Source organism: Mobula hypostoma, chromosome 8 (genome assembly GCF_963921235.1).
Source record: "Mobula hypostoma chromosome 8, sMobHyp1.1, whole genome shotgun sequence".
Taxonomy (NCBI): domain Eukaryota; kingdom Metazoa; phylum Chordata; class Chondrichthyes; order Myliobatiformes; family Myliobatidae; genus Mobula; species Mobula hypostoma.
In genome coordinates this window covers 138,627,880-138,653,105 of record NC_086104.1, presented here as the reverse complement: position 1 = coordinate 138,653,105, position 25,226 = coordinate 138,627,880, and the positions used below count along the sequence as shown (strand labels likewise).

The window sequence follows — 25,226 nt, the reverse complement described above, 5'->3', positions numbered from 1 at the left end:
TCCGTTAACCTTGTACTCCACCTTCAAGTTTGATCTTCCAGTGTGTATCACTTCACTTTTTTCTAGACTGAACTCCATCTGCCGTGTCTTGGCCCAGATTTGCAACCTATCTATATCCCGTTGTATCTCCACACCACCTCCAGCCGTCGTGGCATCTGCTAGACTACGCCTCTACTTCATTATCCAAGTCACTTTATAAGAATCACAAAGAGCAGGGTCCCAGAAACGCCAGATATGAGCCAACCCCAGGCAAATTGCACCAGCTTGGATAGACATTCTGGTTTGCCTGGATGACTTGGGCCGAATGGCCTGAGTTCATGCTCTGACTTGACAACTACAGTATTTTCTAATTCGCTTCACTCCCTTAGTGCCCAGGGTCTGCTCTGTCAGGGGTTTGTGATCCTTTATTGTAAAGGAGTCCCAGTAGAAGAGAAAGGAAGTCCCACTCCAGTTGTACTGAGTTGGTGAGATCCCACCGGCACACAGTGTGCAGTGTCAGCTTCTGTGGTCTGGTGTTTAGCTCTGCATTGATGAATTGGATTGAGGGTTTTATCCTGAGGCGGGATCAAGTGAGGTGATTAGAGTTTGGGACAATGAGGGAGGAACTCTTTTTATGATGTAGAGGATTCGGAGCAAGGTTGAGTGGATTGTTTCCTCTGCACTAAGAGTCACGAACCAGTGACAAAATCTTGGAACAGCAGGAAAAACGGAAGTGTCCTCGCCTTCCTGCTCTCTGCGTATCTTCACTGAGTACTTCTGTGTCAGAAAAAGGGAATTGAGAGACGTGGTCACTGGGCAAGAACGGGCAATCAGAATTGGACTTCTTATCACTGACATACGTCGTGAAATGTGTTTAGTGGTATCAGTGTGGGGCAAGACAATTTTTTAAAATTACTGCGTTGCAAGGAATAGTGAGGTAATGTACATAGATCGTTCAGAAATCTGATGGCAGGGGGAAAGAAGGTGTTCGTAAAACATTGAGTGTGCATCTTCAGGCTCCTGTACCTCCTCCCCACTTGTGACAACGAGAAGAGAGCATGTCCTGGGTTGTGAAGGTCCTTAATGATGCCAGATTTTGAAGATACCCTCTTCAGTAGAGACTGGTGTGTCCGTGATGGGAGCTGGCTACTGCAACCTGTAGCGTTGCTGTGCATTGGAGCTTCCATACCCAGTGATAGGATAGTAGACCCGATGGGCTGAATGGCAACCTCCCAATCCCAGAACTGGTGCATTGCTGAATTTTGTTTTTCTGCCCTCCCTCTGTGTGCCAACAGAACTGAAAGACAGCCTGACACGGATGGGCTCCGACCTGAAGAACGGCCTCTTCTGCTCCCTGCGGAACGCCTGGCAATCGTTCACCCGGCTCCAGTCCCCCTTGCCCCAGCTGCTGACTGACACGCCCGCGGCCGCCATCGAGTCGCCCGTCGCTGAGAGTGAAGGTGGGACCTTCCCCTGCGACTCGCACGTGCTTTAGAACCCCCCCCCCCCCCCCACCGGCGTGTCACGGTAGCAAACCCTGCCTATCTGTTCTGAAAGGAGTTATAGAAACATAGAAAATAGGTGCAGGAATAGGCCATTCTGCCCTTCGAGCCTGCACCGCCATTTATTATGATTATGGCTGATCATCCAACTCAGAACCCTGCACCAGCCTTCCCTCCATACCCCCTGATCCCCTTAGCCACAAGGACCATATCTAACTCCCTCTTAAATATAGCCAATGAACTGGCCTCAACTGTTTCCTGTGGCAGAGAATTCCACAGATTCACCACTCTCTGTGTGAAGAAGTTTTTCCTAATCTCAGTCCTAAAAGGCTTCCCCCTTATCCTCAGACTGTGACCCCTCGTTCTGGACTTCCCCAACATCGGGAACAATCCCCCTGCATCTAGCCTGTCCAATCCCTTTAGGATTTTATACGTTTCAATCAGATCCCCCCTCAATCTTCTAAATTCCAACGAGTACAAGCCCAGTTCATCCAGTCTTTCTTCATATGAAAGTCCTGCCATCCCAGGAATCAATCTGGTGAACCTTCTTTGTACTCCCTCTATGGCAAGGATGTCTTTCCTCAGATTAGGGGACCAAAACTGCACACAATACTCCAGGTGTGGTCTCACCAAGGCCTTGTACAACTGCAGTAGTACCTCCCTGCTCCTGTACTCGAATCCTCTCGCTATAAATGCCAGCATACCATTCGCCTTTTTCACCGCCTGCTGTACCTGCATGCCCATTTTCAATGACTGGTGTATAATGACACCCAGGTCTCGTTGCACCTCCCCTTTTCCTAATCGGCCACCATTCAGATAATAATCTGTTTTCCTATTTTTGCCTCCATCGGGAAGCTTTGGCCCCAGCTGGAAGTAGGAGGGAGATGGGTCCAGAGAGGCAGGAAGACATTTAGACTGAGCAAGGTTGCCTTCGGTGAAATCCTATTAAAATCACAGCCATTCCTGAGAGAATGGGGTCACCAGGCAAATAACAATAACCCTCTACCCAGCGGGACAGGTCCCACAGATCCTCTTCTTCATCTGGGCTCCAGTGTCGGGTTTGTGCCCGGTGCCCAGAAAGGGCTTCAGGGTGAGAGGCCCCTGCTCTGAACATCACAAGCAGGAGTGGGAGAGTGCTCCCCATCCCCTCTGCCCTGCTCGATTGGCTGCACTTTCCCAGGCAATGTCCATGTCACCTACCAGCCTCGGTGGGCAACAGTACTGTGTGCCCCCTCCACAGAGCATCCAATACCCTCCGCAATGCCACCTTTCCTCAGCAGCTCCTTTCGCCTCCCGGCCCCCCTCACTCTCCATGTTTTTGCGCCCTCCTGGCCTTTGTCCTAGGGCACTGCTGGTCCAGAGAGGACCAGGGCCGCACAGTTACCCACAGCCCATGACTGAGCCGGGCACTGCTGCTCCTTTCCCTTGGCATCTTCTGCCCCCCCACCCGACCGTGCCCACTATGCGCAACACTCACTCCGGGGTGCTGCCCCTCGCCACTCTAACCTGCGCCTGTGGTTACTTTCTAAGCCGGGTCTGAAGCGGATGGAAGCGGCTCCCTGCAGGAGGAGGAGAAGGAGGTCAAGATCGGGATGTTGAATGGCGGACGGCGCATTGATTACGTGCTTCAGGAGAAGCCCATCGAAAGCTTCAACGAGTACCTGTTCGCTCTCCAGAGCCACCTCTGTTACTGGTAAGGGGACGAAGGGGGCGCTGGTGCAGTAGGTGAGGGAAGGCAGGAAGATGCCACCAACAGTCCCGTTTCCACCCACATCTCAACGGCTGCTGGTTTGGTGCTTTCGTGAAGCTGCATATTGCTTCTAGTGTGGAGGGGATTGGTGGAACCTAGAGTTAATTGGCTGGTGTGGGATTAGGGCTAATGGGCACATGATTGTCTTCACGTTGGTGGGCTATAAGGGGCTGTGATATCCGTGACCTCAAAGGATTTTGGACGGGTGACATTTCAGTGCCTTGTGATGTTTAAGATGTCACATCACTGCCGTTTAGGACAGCAATGAAGGTCCTCCATCTCCAGCAACGTTCGGGGCTTCCTTCATCGTGTCAGTAGCTTCCTCACGGTTTTCACTGCTGTCAGTCACTCAAGTCCCAGGTGGAGGCTCAGGAATACCATCACACTCAGATGTAGAAGGATCATCATTTGCTGTTTCCGTCACAGTTTTGCTTGACCAGTCAAGGTTGTTAGCCCTGAGCTGAACCCCCAAATCTGGAGGACCGGTAGACCTCTCTTGGTTTGGCCTCTACCCTTTGACCTGTTTGGCATGGGTGACCCTACCAAGAGCCAGAGCACAAGGCCCTGACTCCAGCCAACGTAGCCCTCCAGGTCACTGAGGCACACAAGCCTCCAAACCACGACATGGTTGTGATACTCTTGGAGGTGTCGCACAGCGAGTAGTTGGTTTATTTGAGCCTTATCCGGGCACATTATGGGCGGCATGGCAACACAGCGGTTAATGTAACGCTGTACAGTGCTGGCGATCAGGGTTCTATATTCCGCCCCCCGCCCCACTGTAAAGAGTTTGCACATTCTCCACGTGACTCTGATTTCCTCCGAGTGGTCCGGATTCCTCCTCCATTGCAAAGACGTCCGGGTTGGGGTTAGTGAGTTTCGGGCACGCTGTGTTGGCTCTGGAAACAGGGTGACACTTGGGGAGGAGCTCCCAGCACACCTTCAGTCTGTGATGGTGGTGAACTCAAACGACGCACTTCACTGTAATTTAGTGCACGTGCGACGAGGCTGATCAAACAGCCATTGATATCCGGAAGACCATTGGGACAGGATTCGGCAGAAAAGCCCCTTGAGTCCGGAACACCTGGGCAGCTTGGATGTGAATTGTCATCTCTCCCCTCGCCTCCGCGGTGCGTCGGCTGCAAACCTTGCCATTCCTTCAGCACGTTTTGTCGTTTATTTCAACGAGGCCGAGTTGCTAGCTTATCCCAGGAGCCGGTCGGAGTGGAACCACTCACCTCAAAGTCCGGTGCTGGTGCCACTGCTGTACCGGCCGGCTTTGGACTTGAAGTGAAATGCCCAAAATACTGAAAGCACAAAGCTGGCCAGGTGAGACAGGAAAATGGAGTTCGCATTTCGCACGTTGATGTTCAGTATTTCATGTTGATTTTGTGTTTTGAGTGTTTGCCCAACAATTACATTGTTTTATTACCTGTGTTTGCCAACTCTTGTTTCTCGCCCTCTAGGGAATCTGAGGACACAACACTGCTAATTCTGAAGGAAATTTATCAAACACTCGGTGTCAGCCTTGAACAAGCACAGCACTAACCAAGACCTACACCAGCGGGGATCTCCAGCGCACCCCAATGCCAACAGGGTTGGACTCTCCAGCCCACTAAACGTGACTCCATTCCTTCCCTCTTCCTTCTTTCAAAGCCAAGCTGCTAATCGTGAAGGTGTTGAGGATGACATAGACTTCCACTACCTTCTGAAGGTGGCAAATGAGGTCAGGTTGCCAAATGTACTGGAAAGTTTGTCCGCCAGACGTTTGGATTTTGAACACTGCGAGGAAATAGCGAGCGGCCTATATCCAGCAGGTGTGCAGGGCAGGGAACCTCTCCAAAGGTTGCGTCGTCTGTAGCTCCCTCAGACATTATCAGTAATAGCATCCAATTAAGAAGATTAACTTTAACCGGTGATGTGGTCTACACCATCAGCAAGAGTGTGTTTTATGACGGGAGCTGCGTACGGGAGCTTGACTACAGACCAGCAGGACAGACTTATTTAACCATTTTTATTCTGGGTTTGAATTGCAGATGTACTTTTAACCTGAGTGTGGATTTAAGACAGGAAATATTCTCACTTACTCGCAATACCACTTTGCAACCGAGCATCCCTGTGGCGTTCGTGACAGAACATTATCTTAGAGTCCCCATGCACACTTCTGAAAAGTCCTTGTCACACAATGGTGCGACGCAGTAGTGTTGGAGTAATTGTAACTCGGTCGGAAGTGTATTTGTCAATGCACAAACAATAAACTAGCACCTCTGTAACATAGAAGCAAATGGTGTTCTGTGAATGTTGGAGAGGCTGGAGCCGAGATTGTTCCACAGTGTTTCTCTTGCCGGAAACTCCCAACGTAATGGCTTTAGAACAAACGAATAGCCATGATGTTGGAATAGAATTCCACCCACCCCAATCTTCTTTGCTCTATTTCTGTGAAGTCAAACTGAGTCGTTGTCAAGTACTTTTTTCCCACTGACCCAGCTACCATGAGTAACGTCACCAGAGTGAATTAACTGACCTGTGTGCCAGCTTGCTGTCTACTAACTGCATTTCCAAAGTCTTTCAGATCGGCTATGTTAGTTTTGATTTTAAAACAATACTATTTAGAACATAGAAGAGTACAGCACAAGAACAGGCCCTTTGCCCCACAATATTGTGCCGAACCACCTCAAAAGTAAATCAAAAACACCCAAAAAACTAATCCCTCCTACCTACACAGTCCATATTCCTCCATCTTCCACAGATTCATGTGACTATGTAAATATCTCTTAAAAGCCTCTAACGTATTTGCCTCTACCACCACACCAGGCAGTGCATTCCAGGCATCCAGCACTCTGAGTAAAACATTTACCCCTCACATCCCCCTTGAACCTACCCCCCCTCACCTTCACTGCACGCCCTCTGGTGTAAGGAAGTTCTACCCTGGGAAACAGATACTCTTTATCCACCCTATCTATGCCTCTCATAGTCTGATAAACCTTATGTACAACTTGGTGTCTCATTAGAGATTCCTAATGGCCTCTATTTTTCCCCCTCAAATCTTTTGCGTGGGGTTCCTGTTTCTCTGTAATGGAGGACAATGCGACTGATCCTCAGACCTTTTCCTTCTCTCTACACTCAGATGAAGTCACCGCTCTCCTCAGTCCCCCGAAGTACCTCTTCTCCAGGGTTAGGTGCGTTGAAGGAAACTTGTAGTCAGATAGTCAGACCAGGGCCCCAAGGGTGACTTGAGGTATAGTACTTGGCTGTGTGGGTCGCTGATGGCTGTGGCACTGAGCTCCAGTCCTTTCGTCAGATGTCTTCTCCAGCGGCAGCTCATGTGGTAACAGAAGTGGTTCGATTACCTTTGCGGGGGGATGCAAGTGAAAACTAACAGCTACGGTCTGCACCGATGTGATGGGCATGTTAGACCGTAAGATGTAGGAGCAGAATTAGGCCATTCAGCCCATCAAGTCTGCCCTGCCATTCCATCATGGCTGCATTCCAAAGGATGGCCACTGCATCCCAGAATGCCAGCACCACAACCCATCTCCGAGCGCAGGGCTGTAGTCACACCTCTGGCCTTTCGTCTGACTGGGGCCACCGTTCACTGTGCTGTGTCCGCTTGAGCAGATGGTGCCCTGGGGACAGGACCATCCCCATTCACAAGCAGTTGGATCTGCCGGAGCTGGTCCCCGAACACCAGTCCGCAGAAACCACCTTCCACCCAGTGCTGGAACACTCGTGTGGGGGAACTTGGACCTTTCCATCTCCGGACCTGCAGGTCGACGTTCTGGGTGTACGTAGGTGGGAGTAGGCAGGTATGGACTAGATTGGCCGAAGAGCTTGTTTCTTTGCTGGAATGTCCTACGAGTCTATGAAAAACCTTTGGCGATTTATCGCTGTCTGCTCTGGAGTTGGGTTGAGCAAGTTCAGCATGGGAATGTGAGTGTGTTAGACACTGCAGTAATAATTACATCTGCCTCATCTTTCATCTGAATGACTGCATTAGCTTTTTTGATTATTCTTGTACCAATCCATGACATTTTAACAACTTGCGTACAAAAATTGAGTCACTGTGGACCGCTGCTACGCCTTGGTTTAATATTACGTCATTATAGGTAATGTGTATGCTGGGGCTTCATTCCCTGGCCTGAGGGGGAGATCACTGACGTCTACAAGCTGAGGGTTATAAATAGGGTGAATGCATGCAGACTTTTCCCCCTTCAGGTCGGGTTAGGTCAGAAGTAGCGGTCATAGGTTTGAGGTGAAAGGTGAAATATTTAAGGGGAATCTGAGGGGCAGCTACTTCACTCTGGATGATGAGTGTGAAATGACCATAAGGGTTAAATGCATGTTCAAAAAGTGGCGTTTAACAGGAGAAAGGTATAGAGGGCAGTGGTTTGGGTGCTGGGTTAAAAAGAAAATGAGGACAGCATGGACTAGATGGGCTGAAAAGCCTGTTTCTGTGCTATAGTGCTCTACAAACTTCTGAAAAATCTTGGGAGGGGGGACCTGGCTTCATGTCTGCTCTAGAATTGGGTTGAGCGAGTTCAGCACAGGAACGGAAGTGTGTTGGACACTGCCTTAGAAGTTGCATTTCCCATGATGGAAGGGAGGAGCAGACTGGAGAGTCTGAATGGGCTAATTCTGCTCCCGTGACCTGTGGTCTTGTGTCTGAATGACTGGTCTGGGTGTAGAAGACTATCCCTCCAGACTGTGGTTCCTTAGCTATCTCAGAGGCACTCTGGCCGTGTCTGCGGTCCTGAAGTTTTCTGGGAAAGGCAGTGCAGGAGGAGTGAAATTGTAGATGACACAGTGCCTTCCATCTCCAGTGATGCAGGTTCAATCCTGACCTCTGGTGCTGTCTGTATGATGTTCAAAGTAAACGTATTATCAAAGAGCATATATAGTGCCTATAACAAGTGTTCCCTCCCCACTTAGTTTTCTTCTTTTATTGTTTCACAACATTGAATCACAGTGGATTTAATTTGGCTTTCTTTGATACTGATCAACAGGAAAAGACTCGTGTCAAAGTGAAAACAGATCTCTACAAAGTAATCTAAATTAATTACAGGTATAAACACAAAGTAAGTGATTGCATAAGTATTCTCTCCCTTCATGTCAGTGCTTAGTAGATGCACCTTTGGCAGCAATTATAGCCTTGAGCGACACACACAAAATGCTGGAGGAACTCAGCAGGCCAGGCAGCATCTATGGGGGAAAAAAAGTACAGTCGACGTTTCAGGCCGAGACCCTTTGGCTGGAGTGGAGAAAAAATGCTGAGGAATGGGAATTGGAATTAAAATGGCCAGCCATTGGGTGATCCTGCTTGTTCTGACAGTTGGAGCGTAGATGCTCGGACAACGGTCTCCCAATCTACGTCGAGTCTCACTGTTAAATGGGAGACCACACCGGAGCACTGGATACAGAAGATGACCCCAACAGACTCACAGGTGAAGTGTCACCTCAATGGGAAGGACTGTTTTGGGCCCCGAATGGTAGTGAGGGAGGTGGTGTAGGGGCAGGTGTAGCACTTGTTCCGCTTGCAAGGGTAAGTGCTGGGAGGGAGATCAGTGAGGAGGGAGCAATCCCTGTGGAAACCAAAGTTGGGGGGGGGAGGGAAAGGTGCTTGGTGATGGGATCCCATTGGAGGTGGCAGAAGTTTGTGAGAATTATGTGCCGGACATGGAAGCTGGTGGGATGGTATATGAGGACAAGAGGAACCCTATCCCTGGTAGGGTGGCGGGAGGATGGGGTAAGTGCAGACGTGCGTGAAATGGAAGCGATGCAGCTGAGGACAGCGTTGATGGTGAAGCCTTGAGTCTATACTGCGAGTCTGTGTGGATAGGTCTCCATCAGCTTTACACATCTGGACACTGCAATTTTTCCCCATTGTTCTTTACAAAACTGCTCAAGCTCTGTCAGATTGCATGGGGATCATGCATGAACAGTCCCTTTCGACTCCAGCCACAAATTCTCAATTGGATTGAGGTCTGGGCTCTGACTTGGCCACTCCAGGACATTAATGTTTTTCTTTTTAAGCCATACCTGTATAGCTTTGACTTTATGCTTGGGGTTATTGTCTTGCTGGAAAACAAACCACCTCCCAAGCTGCAGTTCTCTTGTTTTCCTAAAGGGTTTCCCTGTATTTTGCAGCAGTCATTTTACCCTCTATCTTCACAAGCCTTCCTGGGCCTGCTGCAGTGAAACATCTGCACTGCATGATGCAGCCACCACCATGCTTCACAGTAGAGATGACCTGTTTTGATGATGTGTGGTATTTGGCTTACACCAAACATAGCATTTAGTCTGATGGCCAAAAAGCTCAATTTTGGTTTCATCAGACCTGACTTCAGTCTCCCACGTGCCTTCTGGCAAATTCAAACTGAGATTTCATGTGAGTTTTTTTTTTCAACAGTGGCTTTCTCTTTGCCACTCTCCCACAAAGCTGTGGCTGGCGAAGCACCCGGGCAACAGTTGTTGTATACACAGTCTCTCCCATTTTAACCACCTCCAGAGTTGTCATAAGTTTCTTGGTGGCCTCTCTCACTAGTTCCCTTATTGCATGGTTACTCAGTTTTTGAGAAAGGCAGATTTACAGCTGTGCCATATTCCTTCCATTTCTTCATGATTGACTGAACTGTACTCCAGGAGATATTCAGTGACTCGGAAATTTTCTTGCATCCATCTCCTGACTTGTGCTTTTCAATAACCTTTTTGCGGAGTTGCTTGGAGTGTTCTTTTGTCTTCACTAATTGGCTGCACCAATGATAACTTGGTGTGTCATATTAAAAGGGGTGCCTACTTATGCAATCAATTATCTTGTGTTTTATATTTGTAATTAATTTAGATCACTTTGTAGAGATCTGTTTTCACTTTGACACAAAAGTGTCTTTTTCAGTGTCAAAAAAGCCAAATTAAATCCACTGTGATTCAATGTTGTAAAATGATAAAACATGAAAACCTCCCACAAGGAGGGGTGAATACTTTGAACACTGTATGTCACCATATACAACCCTGAGATTCATTTTCTTGTGGGCATACACAGTAAATCCATGAAACGCAATAGAATCAATGAAAGCCAGCAGGATACACAAGCAAGCAAATTGCAAAAGACAAACTGCAAATGCAAAAGAACAAAAATTATTAATAATAAATAAGCAATAAATATCGGGAACATGGAATGTTCTTGTAAGTGAGGCCATAGATGCTGAGAACAGTTCAGTGATGGGGCAGGTGAAATTATCTCCTCTGGTACAAGAGCCTGTTGGCTGAAGGGTTCCCTAACTGTTCCCGAACCTGGCGGTGGGAGCCCTGAGGCTCCTGTAAAACCTTCCTGATGGCAGCAGCAAGAAGAGAGCATGGCCTTGGGTGATGAGGGTCCCTGATGACGGATGTTGCTTTCAACAGTGCTTTATCTCTGATAGATTGAGGTATGTCCACTGCATTTTGTAGGATTTTCTGTTCAAGAACATTGGTGTTTACAATCTTGCCATGAAACAACCAGTCAGTATGCTCTGCACTGCACATCTGTAGAAGTTAGTCAAAGTTTTGGATGTCATGCCAAACCTTCGCAGTCTTCTATGGAAGTAGAGGTGCTGCTTTCTTCATAATGGTATTTACATGCTGGTCATAGAACATAGAATAGTACAGCACATTACAGGCCCTTCAGCCCACAATGTTGTGCCGACCCGCAAACCCTGCCTCCCATATAACCCCCCCCCCCACCTTAAATTCCTCCATATGCCTGTCTCCATGATCCCAGGACAGATCCTCTGAAATGATAACACCAAGGAATTTAAAGTTGCTGGCACGCTCCACCCATGTTACCCCGATAAGGACTGGCTCATGGAGCTCTGGTTTCCTCCTCCTGAAGTCAATAACAGCTCCTTGAGAGGTTGTTGTGGCACCACAACCAGATTTTCATCCTCCCTCCTATGTGCTGATTTGTCACCACCTTTAATTCAGCCAACAGTGCCGTCATCAGCGAACATAAATGTGGAACTGGAACTGTACAAAGCAAGTAGAGCAGGGACTAAGAACACAGCCTTGTGGTGTACCTGTGCCAGTGGTGATCGTGAAGATGTTTTTACCCAGCCGAACTTACTGGGAACAGCATGTGAGGACATCAAGGATCCAGTTGCAGAAGGAGGTATTCAGGCCAAGGTTTTGAAGCTTATTACTTAGTTTTGAGAGAAATATATTTAATGCTGAGCTGTAATGATAAGGAACATCCTTTTATTCCAATGTTGAGTGAGGAGCCAATGAAATGGCATCTGCTATGGATCTGTTGTGCCAGTAGACAAATTGGAGTGGATCCAAGTCGCTTCTGAGGCAGGAGTTGATGAGTTTCAAAGCATTTCATCACAGTGCATCTTATTCCGCTGACTGTTGGGAGATCACTGCTATAATCTCATCCCAGACAAGTGATTACCCCTTTTTTCTTTTTTTGAATTTCTAATTTCTACCTATGTAGCCGCCTCTGAAGAGCCCTCTAGAACATCTTCCCTCGTTGTTGCTGTTGAGGTCTCATTAATCAATACTGCTGTTTCCCCTCATCTTTTATTTCTTCCCAAAGTTTCTATGCTTTAAAATGTCATGTTGCATATCCTTCCCCTTTTTTTTTCAATCACGTCTCAGTAATGACTTTCCTGATCTCACTCAACCCATTTCCTGCTTTCTCTTCATAATCATTACCCCCTTTACCAACCGAGGACCTTACAAAGTCTGCCTTAAATACCCCCAATGATGTGGCCTCCATAGCGCCACCCTCTGGCTGAAGAAACGTTTCCTCATCTCCCCTTATTCTGAGACTCTGCTCCCAAAGATTTCTTCTCTCTGTTCACTCTGTCCAAGCTTTTCAATATTCAATAAACTGTATATTCCCACGTGCTGATCAATGCGTTAAGATTTGACATGACTATCTAAAACTTTGACAAACTTCTGTGGAGAGAATATTGACTGGTTGTATCACGGCCTAGTATAGAAACACCAATGCCTTTGAACGGAAAATCCCACAAATCGCCGTGGTTATAGGCAAGTCCATCATGGGTAAAGTCCTCCCTACCATTGAGCGCATCTACACGGAGTGCTGTCGCAGGAAAGCAGCATCCACCATCAAGGAGCTCCATCAGGCCGTGCTGTCTTCTCACTGCTGCCATCGGGAGCCTCAGGACTCAGCAGGTTCAGCAACAGTTATTACCCCTCAACCATAAGGCTCGTGAACAGTGGCGATAACTTGCCCCATCACTAAGCTGTTGGCACAACCTATAGACTCACTTCATCTCATGTCCTCGACGTTCATTCCTTTTTGTATTTGCATTTTATCTTTTGCACACTGGTTGTTTGGCCTGTTGTGTGCAGTCTTTCATTATTTTATTATGGTTCTTGGATTTACTAAGTATGCCTGCAAGAAAACAAATCTCATATATATGTTGACATATGTACTTTGATAATAAATTTTCTTTGAACTTTGTAAGTTTGTCTACCTTACCAAGCGGGGGGAGGGGGGGCGGTGTATGGGGTGTCAGGGAGGGTTAGCACCTCTGGTGGGGAACATGTCGCATCCTTTTCAAGGCAGTTAGTCCACCTTTGGTCCCCACCTGGCACTCAGCTCTCACCTGTGGCTCCCCGTAGCTGTTTGCATGCGACAGCGGCCACACCCCGGGCAACGGCTTCGACAAGCCGGCTAAACCAGGTGAGAGTAGCCGATGGGTCTCAAACCCTCGGTGAGGTAGGGAGTTGTCTATCCCAGCATGTGAAGACAGACTCCAGCGGATTGAGCAGACGAGACCAATGGAAGGTCCAACGGTCAAGAAGGCGGTCTCTGCAAGCGTTGTGGAACGTGTAGAGCAGGACATGACACAGAAGACGTCATGGTCATCCACTGCGCCTAGTCCCATCTCCAGCCGTCTAGACTCTGTCTTGCTACTGGATCCAGATGGGAATTGGGAAGAGAGAGCGAGGCTGACACTGCGCAATTCTCCCTCACTTAAATCCAAATCATGCGCTAGTCTCGACACCATCATAATGGTGTCGAGGTCCTCATCGACGTCAATGATGGACGAATAACCAATCAGGCTCCTTTTATTAAAATAGAAGTAGTTTAGCCTTCCATTCTTCCCAGATGTCTTATCACCACTATAGCTGCTTTACCCACAAGATCTGCTTGGTTTTACTTGTGTATTGGAGTGAACTTTCCCAGTTCCCTTCCTCCATACTATCCCAATGTAAATCTCTGCTTTCCTTTCCCTTGCCAACATAGGTTAAACCCTCCCCAGTAATAAGGAGGTAGTGTCAATAGCAGGGCAATTATTATAAATAATTGCGGATCAGGAGAACAATCACTTGGAAAGGCCGGTACTGATCGGAGATGGTTAGCATGTATTAATGGGGCAGATCCTTACTGATCTGTTTGATTAAATATTTTAAGTAGGTAACAAAATGTATTCGACAAGGGTTTTGCAATCAGGGTAATTCACATAGACGTGAGTAAGGGCTTCAGCAAAGTCTCACATAGAAAAATTATCCAAGAGGTTAGGGGCCATGGCTGTCTTGGCAATGAAACAGAGGGAGATGGTAGAGGGATGCTTTTGTGATTTGCATGCCTGTGCTGTTCTACAGGGATCAGTGCTGGGACCATTGTTGTTAATGTAAATGACTTGGACATAATCAAACAACAGGAATTCTGCAGATGCTGGAAATTCAAGCAACACACATCAAAGTTGCTGGTGAACGCAGCAGGCCAGGCAGCATCTGTAGAAGAGGTGCAGTCGACGTTTCAGGCCTGCTGCGTTCACCAGCAACTTTGATGTGTGTTGCTTGGACATAATCAGTAAGTTTGCAGACAACACAAAGTCGTTGAGGGTGTGATAGGTAGTCCAATGCTATAGTTCAAAGTTCAATGTAAAATTTATTTTCTCAGTACAGATATGTCACCACATACAACATTGAGATTCTTTTTCTGCGGGCATGCTTAGCAAATCTATAGAACAGTAACAAAAACAGGATCAATGAACAACAAGTGCAAATACAAGTAAGTAATGAGAGCATGAAATAACAAGATAGAGTCCTTAAAGTGAGACCATCACTTTCCATCACATAGATGATATTGATGTGTTGGTGAAATGTCAGATGGGCTTTATTCCTGATGTGAGGTAATGCATTTTAAACCTGCTTATCAGGTTAGAACATACAGGATTAATGATAAAATCTGAGAGAAAACCAAGCAACTAAGGGACCTTGATTGCAATGCAAAGATCCTTCAAGGTGACAAGATCAGGTTTATCATCACCGGCATGTATCATGAAATTTGTTAACCTAGCAGCAGTTCAATGCAACACATAATATAGAAGAAAAACATAAATAATTCGCAGTATATGTGTGTTATAGATTAAAAAACATGCAAAAACAAATAATATATATTTAAAAAGTGAGGTAATGTTCAAGGGTTCAATGTCCATTTAGGAATGGCAGAGGGGAAGAAGCTGTTCCTGAATCGCTGAGTGTGTGCCTTCAGGCCTCTGTACCTCCTACCGGATGGTAATGGTGAGAAAAAGGCATTCCCTGGGTGCTGGAGGTTCTTAATAATGGACGCTGCCTTTCTGAGACACTGCTCCTTGAAGATGTTGTGGGTCCTCTGTAGGCTAGTACCCAAGATGGAGCCGATTAAATTTACAACCTCCTGCAGTTTCTGTCGGTCCTGTGCTGTAGCCCCCCCCCCCCCACCCATACCAGACAGTGATGCAGCCTGTCAGAATGCTCTCTACGGTACATCTTTGGAAGTTTTTGAGTGTTTTTGTTGACATACCAAGTCTCTTCAAACTCCTAATGAAGTATAATCGCTCTTTTGCCTTCTTTATGACTACATCAATGTGTTGGGACCAGGTTAGATCCTCAGAGATCTTGACACCCAGGAACTTGAAGCTGCTCACTCTCTCCACTTCTGATCCCTCTATGAGGATTGGTATGTGTTCCTTTGTCTTACCCTTCCTGAAGTCCACAATCAACTCTTTCGTCTTACTGTTGTTGAGTGCCAGGTTGTTGCTGCGGCACTATTCCACTAGTTGGCATATCCCACTCCTGTACGCCCTCTCGTCACCACCTGAGATTCTACCAACAATGGTTGTATCGTCAGCAAATTTATAGATGGTATTTGAGCTATGCCTAGCCACAGTGTCATGGGTCTAGAGAGAGTAGAGCAGTGGGCTAAGCACACACCCCTGAGGTGCACCAGTGTTGATCGTCAGCGAAGAGGATATGTTATCACCAATCCGCACAGACTGTGGTCTTCCGGTTAGGAAGTCGAGGATCCAATTACAGAGGGAGGAACAGAGGCCCAGGTTCTGTAACTTATCAATCAGGATTGTGGGAATGATGTTAAATGCTGAACTATAGTCAATGAACAGCATTCTGATATAGGTGTTTGTATTGTCCAGGTGGTTTAAGGCTGTGTGAAGAGTCATTGAGATTACATCTGCCGCTGACCTATTGTGGCGATAGGCAAATTGCAGCATGGTGAGATCCCATGATTAAGAAGGCACTTGAGATACAGACCTTCATTTGTGGGGGTATTGTATACAAGAGATGTGAGGTTGTGCTCTAACTTTAGTGAGACCTCAGCTGGCGTACTGTATGTCTGGAAAGATGTAATAGTGCTAGGGAGGGTGCAGAGGCTGTCCTGTTGGGGGTGCTGTTTCATTGATTCTATTGTGTTTTGTGTATTTACTGCAGTTGCCTGCAAGAAAATGAATCTCGGTGTTGTATTGGTGACATGTATGTACTTTGAGGTTAAATTTACTTTGAACTTTGAGGCAATTCACCAAAACGTTACCTGGGACAGTGTTTCAGTGTCTGCTTTTGCTGGTGGTTAAGAGGTTTAGTGATTGGAGATCCATAAATTTGAGGGATATGGGGCTCCACCTTGCCAGAGGTGAATAAAACTAGTGGACCTTGGTTTAGGGTAAGGGCTAAGGAAAATAGAAAGGGCCCGAAGACCTTCTCCCTGCCACGAGTAGACTGAGCAACTGGGATGCGCTGCAAGAGAGAGTGGTGGAAGCGGAGCTCTGACTGCGTTTGTGAGTTTAGAGGAATTTGGGGAAACACAAATACGCTCACTGGCCAGTATGGATGGGGTGGGCCGAGTGGCCTGTTTCCTGATGGTATAGCACCGTAAGCCAGGGACTGCACTCTTAGAGTTTCTGCTTTTTAATCTACTTGATTGATGTGTTCAGGTTTACATGAGAATGGGGTTGAGGAAAAGATAGGTTTCAAACCTAAGCATTTTATGTGTTGCTCCAGATTCCAGTATCTGCAATGTCGTGTGTCACCATCCCAGTGTATTAGCTTTCTTGAAGGGTTTAAGTGGAGAGGATATAGAAGCATTAGCAACAAACCCAAGACATGCATGTTGCTGACTCAAGCCATGGTCCACTGACCTGAGCAAAAATTTAGATTGATGGTACAATCAGCATACAATTTGGTGATTTGCTATGAATTAGGGATATGTGCTTAGCCCATTGCTCTACACTCTCTACACCCATTACTGTGTGGCTAGACATAGCTCAAATAGCATCTACAAATTTGCTGATGATACCACAGCTGGCAGAATTTCAGATAAGAAGCATAAGGAATGGGAGCAGGAGTAGGCCATCTGGCCCATCGCCACCATTCAATAAGATCATGGCTGATCTGGCCATGGATTCATCTCCACCTACATACCTCTTCCCCATAACCCTTACTTCCTCTACTATGCAAAAATCTATCCAATCTTGTCTTAAGTATATTTATTGAGATGGCCTCCACTGCTTCATTGGGTAGAGAATTCCACAGATTCACCACTCTCCTAAGAAAAGCAGTTCCTCCTCATCTCCATTCTAAATCTACTCCCCCAGATCTTGAGGCTATGTCCTCTAGTTCTAATCTCACCTACTAGTGGAAACAACTTTCCTGCCTCTATCTTATCTACCCCTTTCCTAATTTTATATGTTTCTATAAGTTCTCCTCTTGTCCTTCTGAACTCCAGCGAGTACAGTCCCAGGCAACTCAATCTCTCCTCAATCTAACCCCCTCATCTCTGGAATCAACCTCCTCTGCATCTCCTCCAAAGCCAGTATATCCTTCCTCAAGTAAGGAGACCAGAACCACACGCAGTACTCCAAGTGTGGCCTCACCAGTATCCTGTACAGTTGTAGCATAACCTCCCTGCACTTAAATTCAATCCCTCTAGCAATGAAGGCCCACATTCCATTTATTCTCCTTGATATCCTGCTGCACCTGCAAATCAACCTTTTTTGATTCATGTACAAATGCTCCCAAGTCCCTCTGCAATTTTTTACTATTTAAATAATAATCTGCCCTTCTATTTTTCCTTCTGAAATGGATGACCTCGCATTTACCAACATCGTACTCTGCCGGACCCTTGCCCACTCACTTAACCTATCTATATCTCTCTACAGACTCCACATATCTTCTGCAGTTTGCTTTTCCACTCAATTTAGTATCATCAGCAAACTTAAATACACTACGCTCTGTCCCCTGTTGGGATGGTGATAAAAGGGCATACAGGAGCAAGATATACCAGTTAGTTGAGTGGTGTTGCAGCAACAACCTTGCATAACATCAGCAAGACTAAAGAGCAGATTGTGGACTTCAGGAAGGGCCAGATGACAGAGCACAAACCAATCCTCATGGAGGGATCAGAAGTGGAGACAGAGTGTGAGCAATTTCAGGTTCTTGAGCGTTACTATCTCTTGAGGACCTAACCTGGACACAACATATTGATGCAGCTGTAAAGAAGGTACGATAGTAGCTATATTTCATTAGGAGTTTGAGGAGATTTGGTTCATCAGATAAAACCATTGAAAACTTCAACAGATGTACAATGGAGAGCATTCTGACTGGCTGCATCACCGTCTGTTATGGGGGGGGGGCTACTGCACAAGATTGAAATAAGTCATAGAAACTTGTAAAATTAGTCAGCTCTATCATGGGCACCAGCTTCTATGGTATCTAAGACATTTTCAAGTAGTGCCTTTGGAAGGTGGCATTCATCATTAAGGATTCCCACCACCCAGGACATGCCATCTTCACACTGTTACCATCGGGAAGGAGGTACAGAAGCCTGAAGGCACAGCCTCAGCGATTTACAAACAGCTTCTTCCCCTCTGCCATCTGATTTCTAAATGGGCATTGAACTGATGAACACTATCTCACTACTACTTTTATTTCTCTTATTTTGCACTACTTTAACTATTTAACAGCCATATAAGACTTGGGGAAAAACATTGCTGTTCCCTCATTGCCACCAGGCCTAAATCTGACACTGAGGACAATTAGGGATGGACAACACATGCTGGTCTTCTAATGATTCCAAATTTGAATTTAAAGTCTACAATGAGAATTTAAGCCATCTTAAGATCTGTTTAGATTTGAGCTAAACCTAAACATTATAATCTTATTTTTCTAAAATGTGCAAGAATTGATGGCACAGAGATGAAAGCGAGGGTGATTTCTGGGAAGCAGAGTTGTGAAGGGCCCCCTTGGCCATTTCTCCCCTCTCAAACAGATCCAGTGGATGCCATTGCCAGGGAAAGCAGTAAGATCTAAATTTGTTGGCTATGCTGCATGGTGGTGAGGTAGGGGGAAGACTAGGAGAGTTAGAGTGAGAGAGGTTTCTACTGTAAGGGGAACAGACGGGCATTTCTGTTGCCATAAATGCTAATGGTGTGTTGTTTCTCTGTGTCCAACATCATTCCATCTCTGAGCAGCACAGGCTGAAGGGGAAGATGACAGCCAATGGTCAGAGGTCACATCAGTACCAATGACATGGATATAAATAGGAAATGAGATGCTGCAACATAAATCTAGGCAGTTAGACCGTAAGATAAAGGAGCAGATTTAGGCCATTTGGCCCATCAATTCTGCTCTGCATTCAATCTGAAGAAAGATCTCAACCAGAAATGTTGACTGCCCATTTCATTCCACAGATTTTGCCTGACCCACTAAGGTTGCCCTGGTATTTTGTGTGTTATTATGCTAAGATTATGCTTTTCAAAATGCCTTGTTGCTAGACGATTACTTTTGTCCCAACTTCAATTTCGGCTGTACAGGACAAACACATTCAACATCTAAGATATGGTTTATTAACGCCCAAACAAGAAATAAAGTTTTTTTTAAATATTGGTCTTAGTTTTATTAGACACAGTTATCCACAAGTTTAAGATTTCTTTGTTCAGACAGTATAATCAACACAAGACTAAAAACTTTAGTCTCTCTTGCATTCACAGTTCAGTCAGTGAATTGATACATTCTGCATTCAGCTGAATTTCACATTCCAGAGCCATGGAACAGAAATCACCCAAACTGCACACACTGCTCTGTGCTTTCTTTCCCTCGAACTGAACTCTGACTTTAGCCTGTTACCGTGCCTGTTCAAAGCACTTGGTCAGAAGCAATAAATTTATGTACAGTTACCTGCATTCTGACACTTGCCCAAATAGGTCCTGCACAAGGCACTATAGAACCACAAGTGGAGACAGCAAAACTTACAAGGTCATTACTTTTCCTGAATTTAGATGGTGTTTCTATTCAGGTGGATTCTGGTGAAGAGGAATGAAGTCTGAGTCAGCCCAAAAGGCTAGAAAAACAACTTAAGTTACTGTGATGTTATCAGCTGTGGTTAAGACTTGACTGTGTTATATTATTAAAGATGAAGTCTGTACAAAAGTGTGCCCTCTGAGCATTTAAAGTTTTGTTGGAAGTGCAAAGCAAATAATGATATTTGTACATTCAATTGCACTGAAACATCTCTGCAGTTGTAAAGGAGGTGAGGAGCCTCGCCACAGGTCTTGCTGGTGTATTTGTTTACACCCACCATAATTATTGAAGATGTGGTTTGAGAAAACATTTTCCAAACACCATCCTTCAGCGTATTGGACTGCTACACCAACTGAGTCAAAGGCTTTAGTGGTTTGTTAAAGCTGCCCAATCCTCACCAGCTCTGTGGAAGAGCAATTTAGCTGGTCCCTTGCCCCTGCCTGCTCCCCATAGTCGCTGCAAATTCTTGCCTTTCAGAATCTTTCCAGATCTTTGAATGCCACAATTAAAACTGCCTCCTGCACTGCAAATGGCAGTGATTTCCAGACCCAAACCCAAGAATAAGGAGAATTTTTCCTCGTATCTCTTTTGCCAATCATCTTCATTCCATGACTGGGTGGGTGGCAGGAGGTTTCTTTGATCAATGGCTATCACCTGTCAATGGCCATCTGTAAGTGGAATGTTAATATTCTGGTGAAGATCACATTTAAGAGCGTTTCTCCTCTCTGCACCTTTACTGCCCACTCCCAAACCTTTATACCAAAAGGAGAATTCAAACAATACACAAAATTCTGCATTAAAAAGTTGAAACAACATAAATACAGTATAATAGTCACAGGTTTACCAGCACATTTGCTTTGCAATACAAAGCTGTATATGGAAGTACAATTTGCAAGGTTTTACCCACATGGGGGGTGGGGGGGGGACAGATGGGATAATGCAGGGTGATAAGCAGCCTCAAGAACAATATCCAAATTCCCACAGGGAACAGACTGATTTTCAGTCCCTGCAAAACCGTGATCCTCATAATGAGCATTAATACATGTGTCAGTCTGGTCCCCTTTGATGACAAATTAACTGGTGTGATACAAGGTAAACTAATTCGATTTGTGTCTCCAAGGTCTGCCATCCCCTCAACATCTGCTACAAATTAAATTAGTGCAAACAAAATGCAGGAAATCTTTTCAAATCCTGTCCACAGACTTGCAATGAAAGGGTGCAATTCCAAAGACTGGGAAATATTGGCTGACAAGTTTAAATGTGATTATCAATAAAGTCTAGAATCAGTTTTGGAGCTTCAGTCAAACTGGACACAGGTCACTTAAACTGAGATTTGACATTAAATCCCACTAGATACAAATACCCTTCTCCAATTTCAGTTTTATGTGCCTCAGTTGCACTTTAAAGTAAGCAAACTATTTAGCAGCATAAAGGTCTGCCATGTCAAAAAAAAACTGAAGTTATATCAAGGGCAAGAGATGTTGGTAACTCCATACCAATCCAAGAGGACAGTTGCAGCCAGCGTTACTGGCAGTGGTTTGCTTGTCGAAGTGACAAAACAATTGGAAGAGAATGTCACTGCAACAGCACAAATGTGACTCTGCAGCACATGAAAGCTCATGCACGGGCAGCTCGGCTGCTTTAACCTTTTATGATACCAAACCTGGAAATTCAGCCTTGTCCCAAAATTGTAGAAGACTGTATACCTTCCCTTTTGACAAAAAAAAAATCGCCTGAGAGGCAAGCACATTCCATAATGTAGATTGTGACATGCCCTGCGCATTCAACAGTTTTACTGCGAAATTTACATCAACCACTTGGTTGATCATTGCCGAGTTTGGATGGGGCAGACTGATGCAACCATTTGTTCCCAGTGATTAATCACATCATACAAGTCAGTTCATTAAGAAATTATACCAAAAACGTTAGCACCTTTGGAAGGGGAGCTGTCTAAGATTTTAAAATGCATTTACTTATTACAACCATGTTGAACTATTGCCTTCACACCATCTATATTTTATTGGTGTATTTTTGGTTAAAAATAAAAAGGTTTATTTTGAAAATAAAAGGTTAATAAGATCAACCATTTTAACTTCATGAAGCAATAAAATTTGAAATGCTCTCGTCTCTTGCTGGTCCATTTAATTCCCTTGTTTTGCACTTCTTTTCGGGGCTGTGTATGCATGTGCACTATTACGGTGTTGCAAAAGGTCCCATCATGAATATGTGCAAATGTTGCCTAAAAGTAAATGGAAAGCAAGTGTACATGGCAGGGAATAAACTGGAGTAGCCCTACTGCGGGCAGCTCACTATACATCCAGCTTGAAACCAGGGTTTGCGAGCTTGCGCTCTTGTGTGGCTGAGAGTTTGGTCTTTGAATAAGGTTTGTGGCATTCAGGGTCTGACAGACATGGATAGTGCTGACGGTAGCAGGTGTAGGCTAGAGTTAATCCGATCAGGGAGCCACACAGCACATCTGCAAGACAAAGAAGCACATTGATCATGGAGAACAAGAGGTTTCCCTGCATATAAATCTACTTTATCCAAAACAGGCTACTCCCAGAGTCATGGAGGAATATATCGCAGATGTATTGCTCCATGTATGGTCCTTCAGCCCAATGAGTCTATGCTGACCACAGTGTCCACCCAGCCCCCAGTCCCAAATTCCTGCATTCAGACCATCTCCCAATCCCGCCCCCTTCACATACCTATCCAAGTGCTTCTTAAATTATATTCTCATACCTACTTTCATCACTTCCTCTAGCATCTCATTCCATATACTTATCACCCTCTGGGTGAAAAAGCGGCCCCGCAGGCCTCTTTCAAGCTTTCCCCTCCTCACCCTATGCCCCCTCATTTCAAACTCCCCTGCCCTGGGGAAGATTCTGCTCCAGATAGCCATGGTAGTCAGAAGACAGATGCACCACAAAGCAGTTTGCCCAGTCAACGCTCAGTCTCACTGATGTAGAGGAAGCCACATGGAGAGCTCCAAATGTAGTAGACATTGTTGGGATCATAGATCAGCTGTCAGAACCGTGAGGAAAAACGAAGGCAGTCAGATTTTGGAAGGTACTGGGTATTAAGCATTTGACCAACAACCTCCAACTGCGGAAGAGTCAAAAATCAGGGACGTACACAAGGCCAGAACTGGAACACTGAGCAGAGTTCTCGAGGACAGGTAAAGGACGATTCTGATATGGGTCTCTATTGGGGTTGAGTGTGGGGAGGGGGCAGGCAGAGGGGATTCATGACTGGGAAAAGGGGAAAGGAGCAGGAAGCACCAGAGGGGCATTCTTTAATGATCAATAAACCAAATGTTTGGAATCAAATTAGCTTGGCCTGGTGTCACAGGGTTGGGTTAGTCTGCAACCATCCCAATTCCGCCCATACCACTCCTTCTCTGCTACCTGTCCCACATTCCTCCCAGGGTGCTTCACCCTCACCATTCCTAACATCCTCTGCTTCCACCCATTTACCAACTCATTCTGTGCTCCACGATGACAAATACAGAACTATGCAAAAGTCTAGGCACCCTCACTATCTATATATATATATATATATATATATATATATAGATGGCAAGAATGAATACAGTAAACAACAAATTTTGCATCACATGTTTTATATATTTGCCTGAGCTTTATACATGGAGAGGGCAGGGTCAATTGACAATGAACACGTTTTCTTGACTTAACTTACCGGACTCTGCCAGGAATTCTGTTCTATGTGCACTAGTCATTATTTGGGAAGTAGTTGATATGGTGGGAAGCATGGAGTTAAAGAAATTTAGAACAAGTTGTGAACAAAGTGAAAGGGCGGGTATAGTTGTTAAGGTGCTGTGCCCATCTTCTCACCTTGCCAGTGGTGCTTGTAGTCGCAGACACGTGATAGCGCGACAACGGCTGCAACGTAGAGTGGCATTAGCATCACACACAGCCTCCATCCCTTTCCTCGTCCCCCTGACGCAAAGCAGTGGAGCTTTCCTCCCAAGTAGAAGGCAGTGAAACCAAGGCCAGCAAAAGCAACTGCAAGTATAATTAAAGAAGAAGATTCTGAAGCAATCCTGGCCCACTTCACAAGCATAGAGTATAACGTCCGCAGGAGTGTACTCAGGATTAATCATTATTAATGTGACCCATAATAATGGGTCAACAACACAGAACTATCAAATGTCAGAAAGCGAATCTGGGAATAGGTCAATAACAAGAAAAGCTAACACATTGTACCTTGTGTTGAGAAAGTCAGAAATATTCAAATTATGATCCCATTAAAGTTTCATTCAAAGTTTTCTCCTTGCATGGATATTGAAAATAGATTGAAATTCAAAAAATATTTCTTCTCTTAAAAGACATCATTATTCATTTATTCATAATATCTACTGATGATAGTTAGGACCAAATACATAGCAACATGGGAAATCTATTGAGATCGAATATGAAATGATAGTCAGTCCACATAAAAGCCTCCAACTCCTGACAACACAGAGGAAGAATGAATGAATGAAAGGTGCTAACTTCAAGGAAGCAAATTCCAAGATGAGGTGAGTAGCTTCAGTTTTTACAAAACAGTATTCCCATCAATACTGAAATAAACAGAATTAGGCTGAAATTATGACAGCTTGGCATTTAGTGGGTACACAGCAGCCTCAAGGGAGCAGTAGAGGACCACAGTTAGTTCCTTCAGTTCAGAAATTGTCCTTGTACAAAGCAAACAATCGAGAGATACTTCGATTCCTATGGAAACTCCTGCTTGTAGACACAAAGGAAGAGTAGCCTTTTAACTTTTAATCCTGTACTGCAACTCAAACAGATTATGGATGATTTAGAGTCACAGCTGTCCAGCACAGAAAGCGCCCACCACTTCCACGATAACAATTTTGTCTATCTTCACTAATTCCATTTACCTGCATGAAGACTATATACATTGCCTATTTAAGTCTGTTTAAATGCCTCTTAATTGTATCAAATTCCAGCACCTCCATTAGCGACGTTTCAGATATTAACCACCACCAACTCTGCATTAGAAAACCTCCCTTCATAGAGAACAACACAGAAACAAGTGCTTCAGCCCATCCGGTCCGTAACAGACTGTTATTCTGCCTAGTCCCATTGACCTGCACCCGGACTATTGCCCTCCATACCTCTCCCATCCATGTACTTATCCAAACTTCTCTTAAATGTTGTGATCAAACCCATATCCACCATTTGCTCTGGCAGCTCATTCTACACTCGCATTACCCTCTGAGTGAAGAAGTCCCCTTAAATATTTCACCATTCATCCTTGCTACTACCATGTCTACCCTCTGTCTTTCCTCATGAAGCCTATGTCTAGTCCAGGGGTTCCCAACCCAGGGTCCACAGACCCCTCAGTTAATGGTAGAGGTCCATAGCTTAAAAAAGGTTGGGAACCTCCGG

At 45.4% G+C, this 25,226-nt stretch overlaps 2 protein-coding genes across 6 annotated transcripts in view; one reads left to right on the top strand and one right to left on the bottom strand.

Moving 5' to 3' along the window:
* The window catches only part of ddhd2 (DDHD domain containing 2), a 50,662-nt gene extending 44,844 nt beyond the window's left edge, over nt 1-5,818 (top strand). Inside the window, exons 15-17 of one of the 2 annotated variants that reach the window (XM_063056957.1) lie at nt 1,275-1,439; nt 3,012-3,174; nt 4,695-5,818. In XM_063056957.1, the coding sequence (XP_062913027.1) occupies nt 1,275-1,439; nt 3,012-3,174; nt 4,695-4,776 (410 nt within the window). In that variant the 3' untranslated portion in view covers nt 4,777-5,818. The remainder of the gene's footprint in view (nt 1-1,274; nt 1,440-3,011; nt 3,175-4,694) is intronic. The other variant, XM_063056956.1, reaches the window with a different exon arrangement.
* A 12,645-nt stretch (nt 5,819-18,463) lies between these two features.
* LOC134350995 (phospholipid phosphatase 5-like) overlaps nt 18,464-25,226 on the bottom strand; it is a 28,653-nt gene continuing 21,890 nt past the window's right edge. For all 4 annotated transcript variants that reach the window (XM_063056953.1, XM_063056954.1, XM_063056952.1 and 1 more), the window contains exons 7-8: nt 23,667-23,837; nt 18,464-22,288 (exon numbers count right to left, since the gene is read on the bottom strand). In XM_063056953.1, the coding sequence (XP_062913023.1) occupies nt 22,122-22,288; nt 23,667-23,837 (338 nt within the window). In that variant the 3' untranslated portion in view covers nt 18,464-22,121. The remainder of the gene's footprint in view (nt 22,289-23,666; nt 23,838-25,226) is intronic.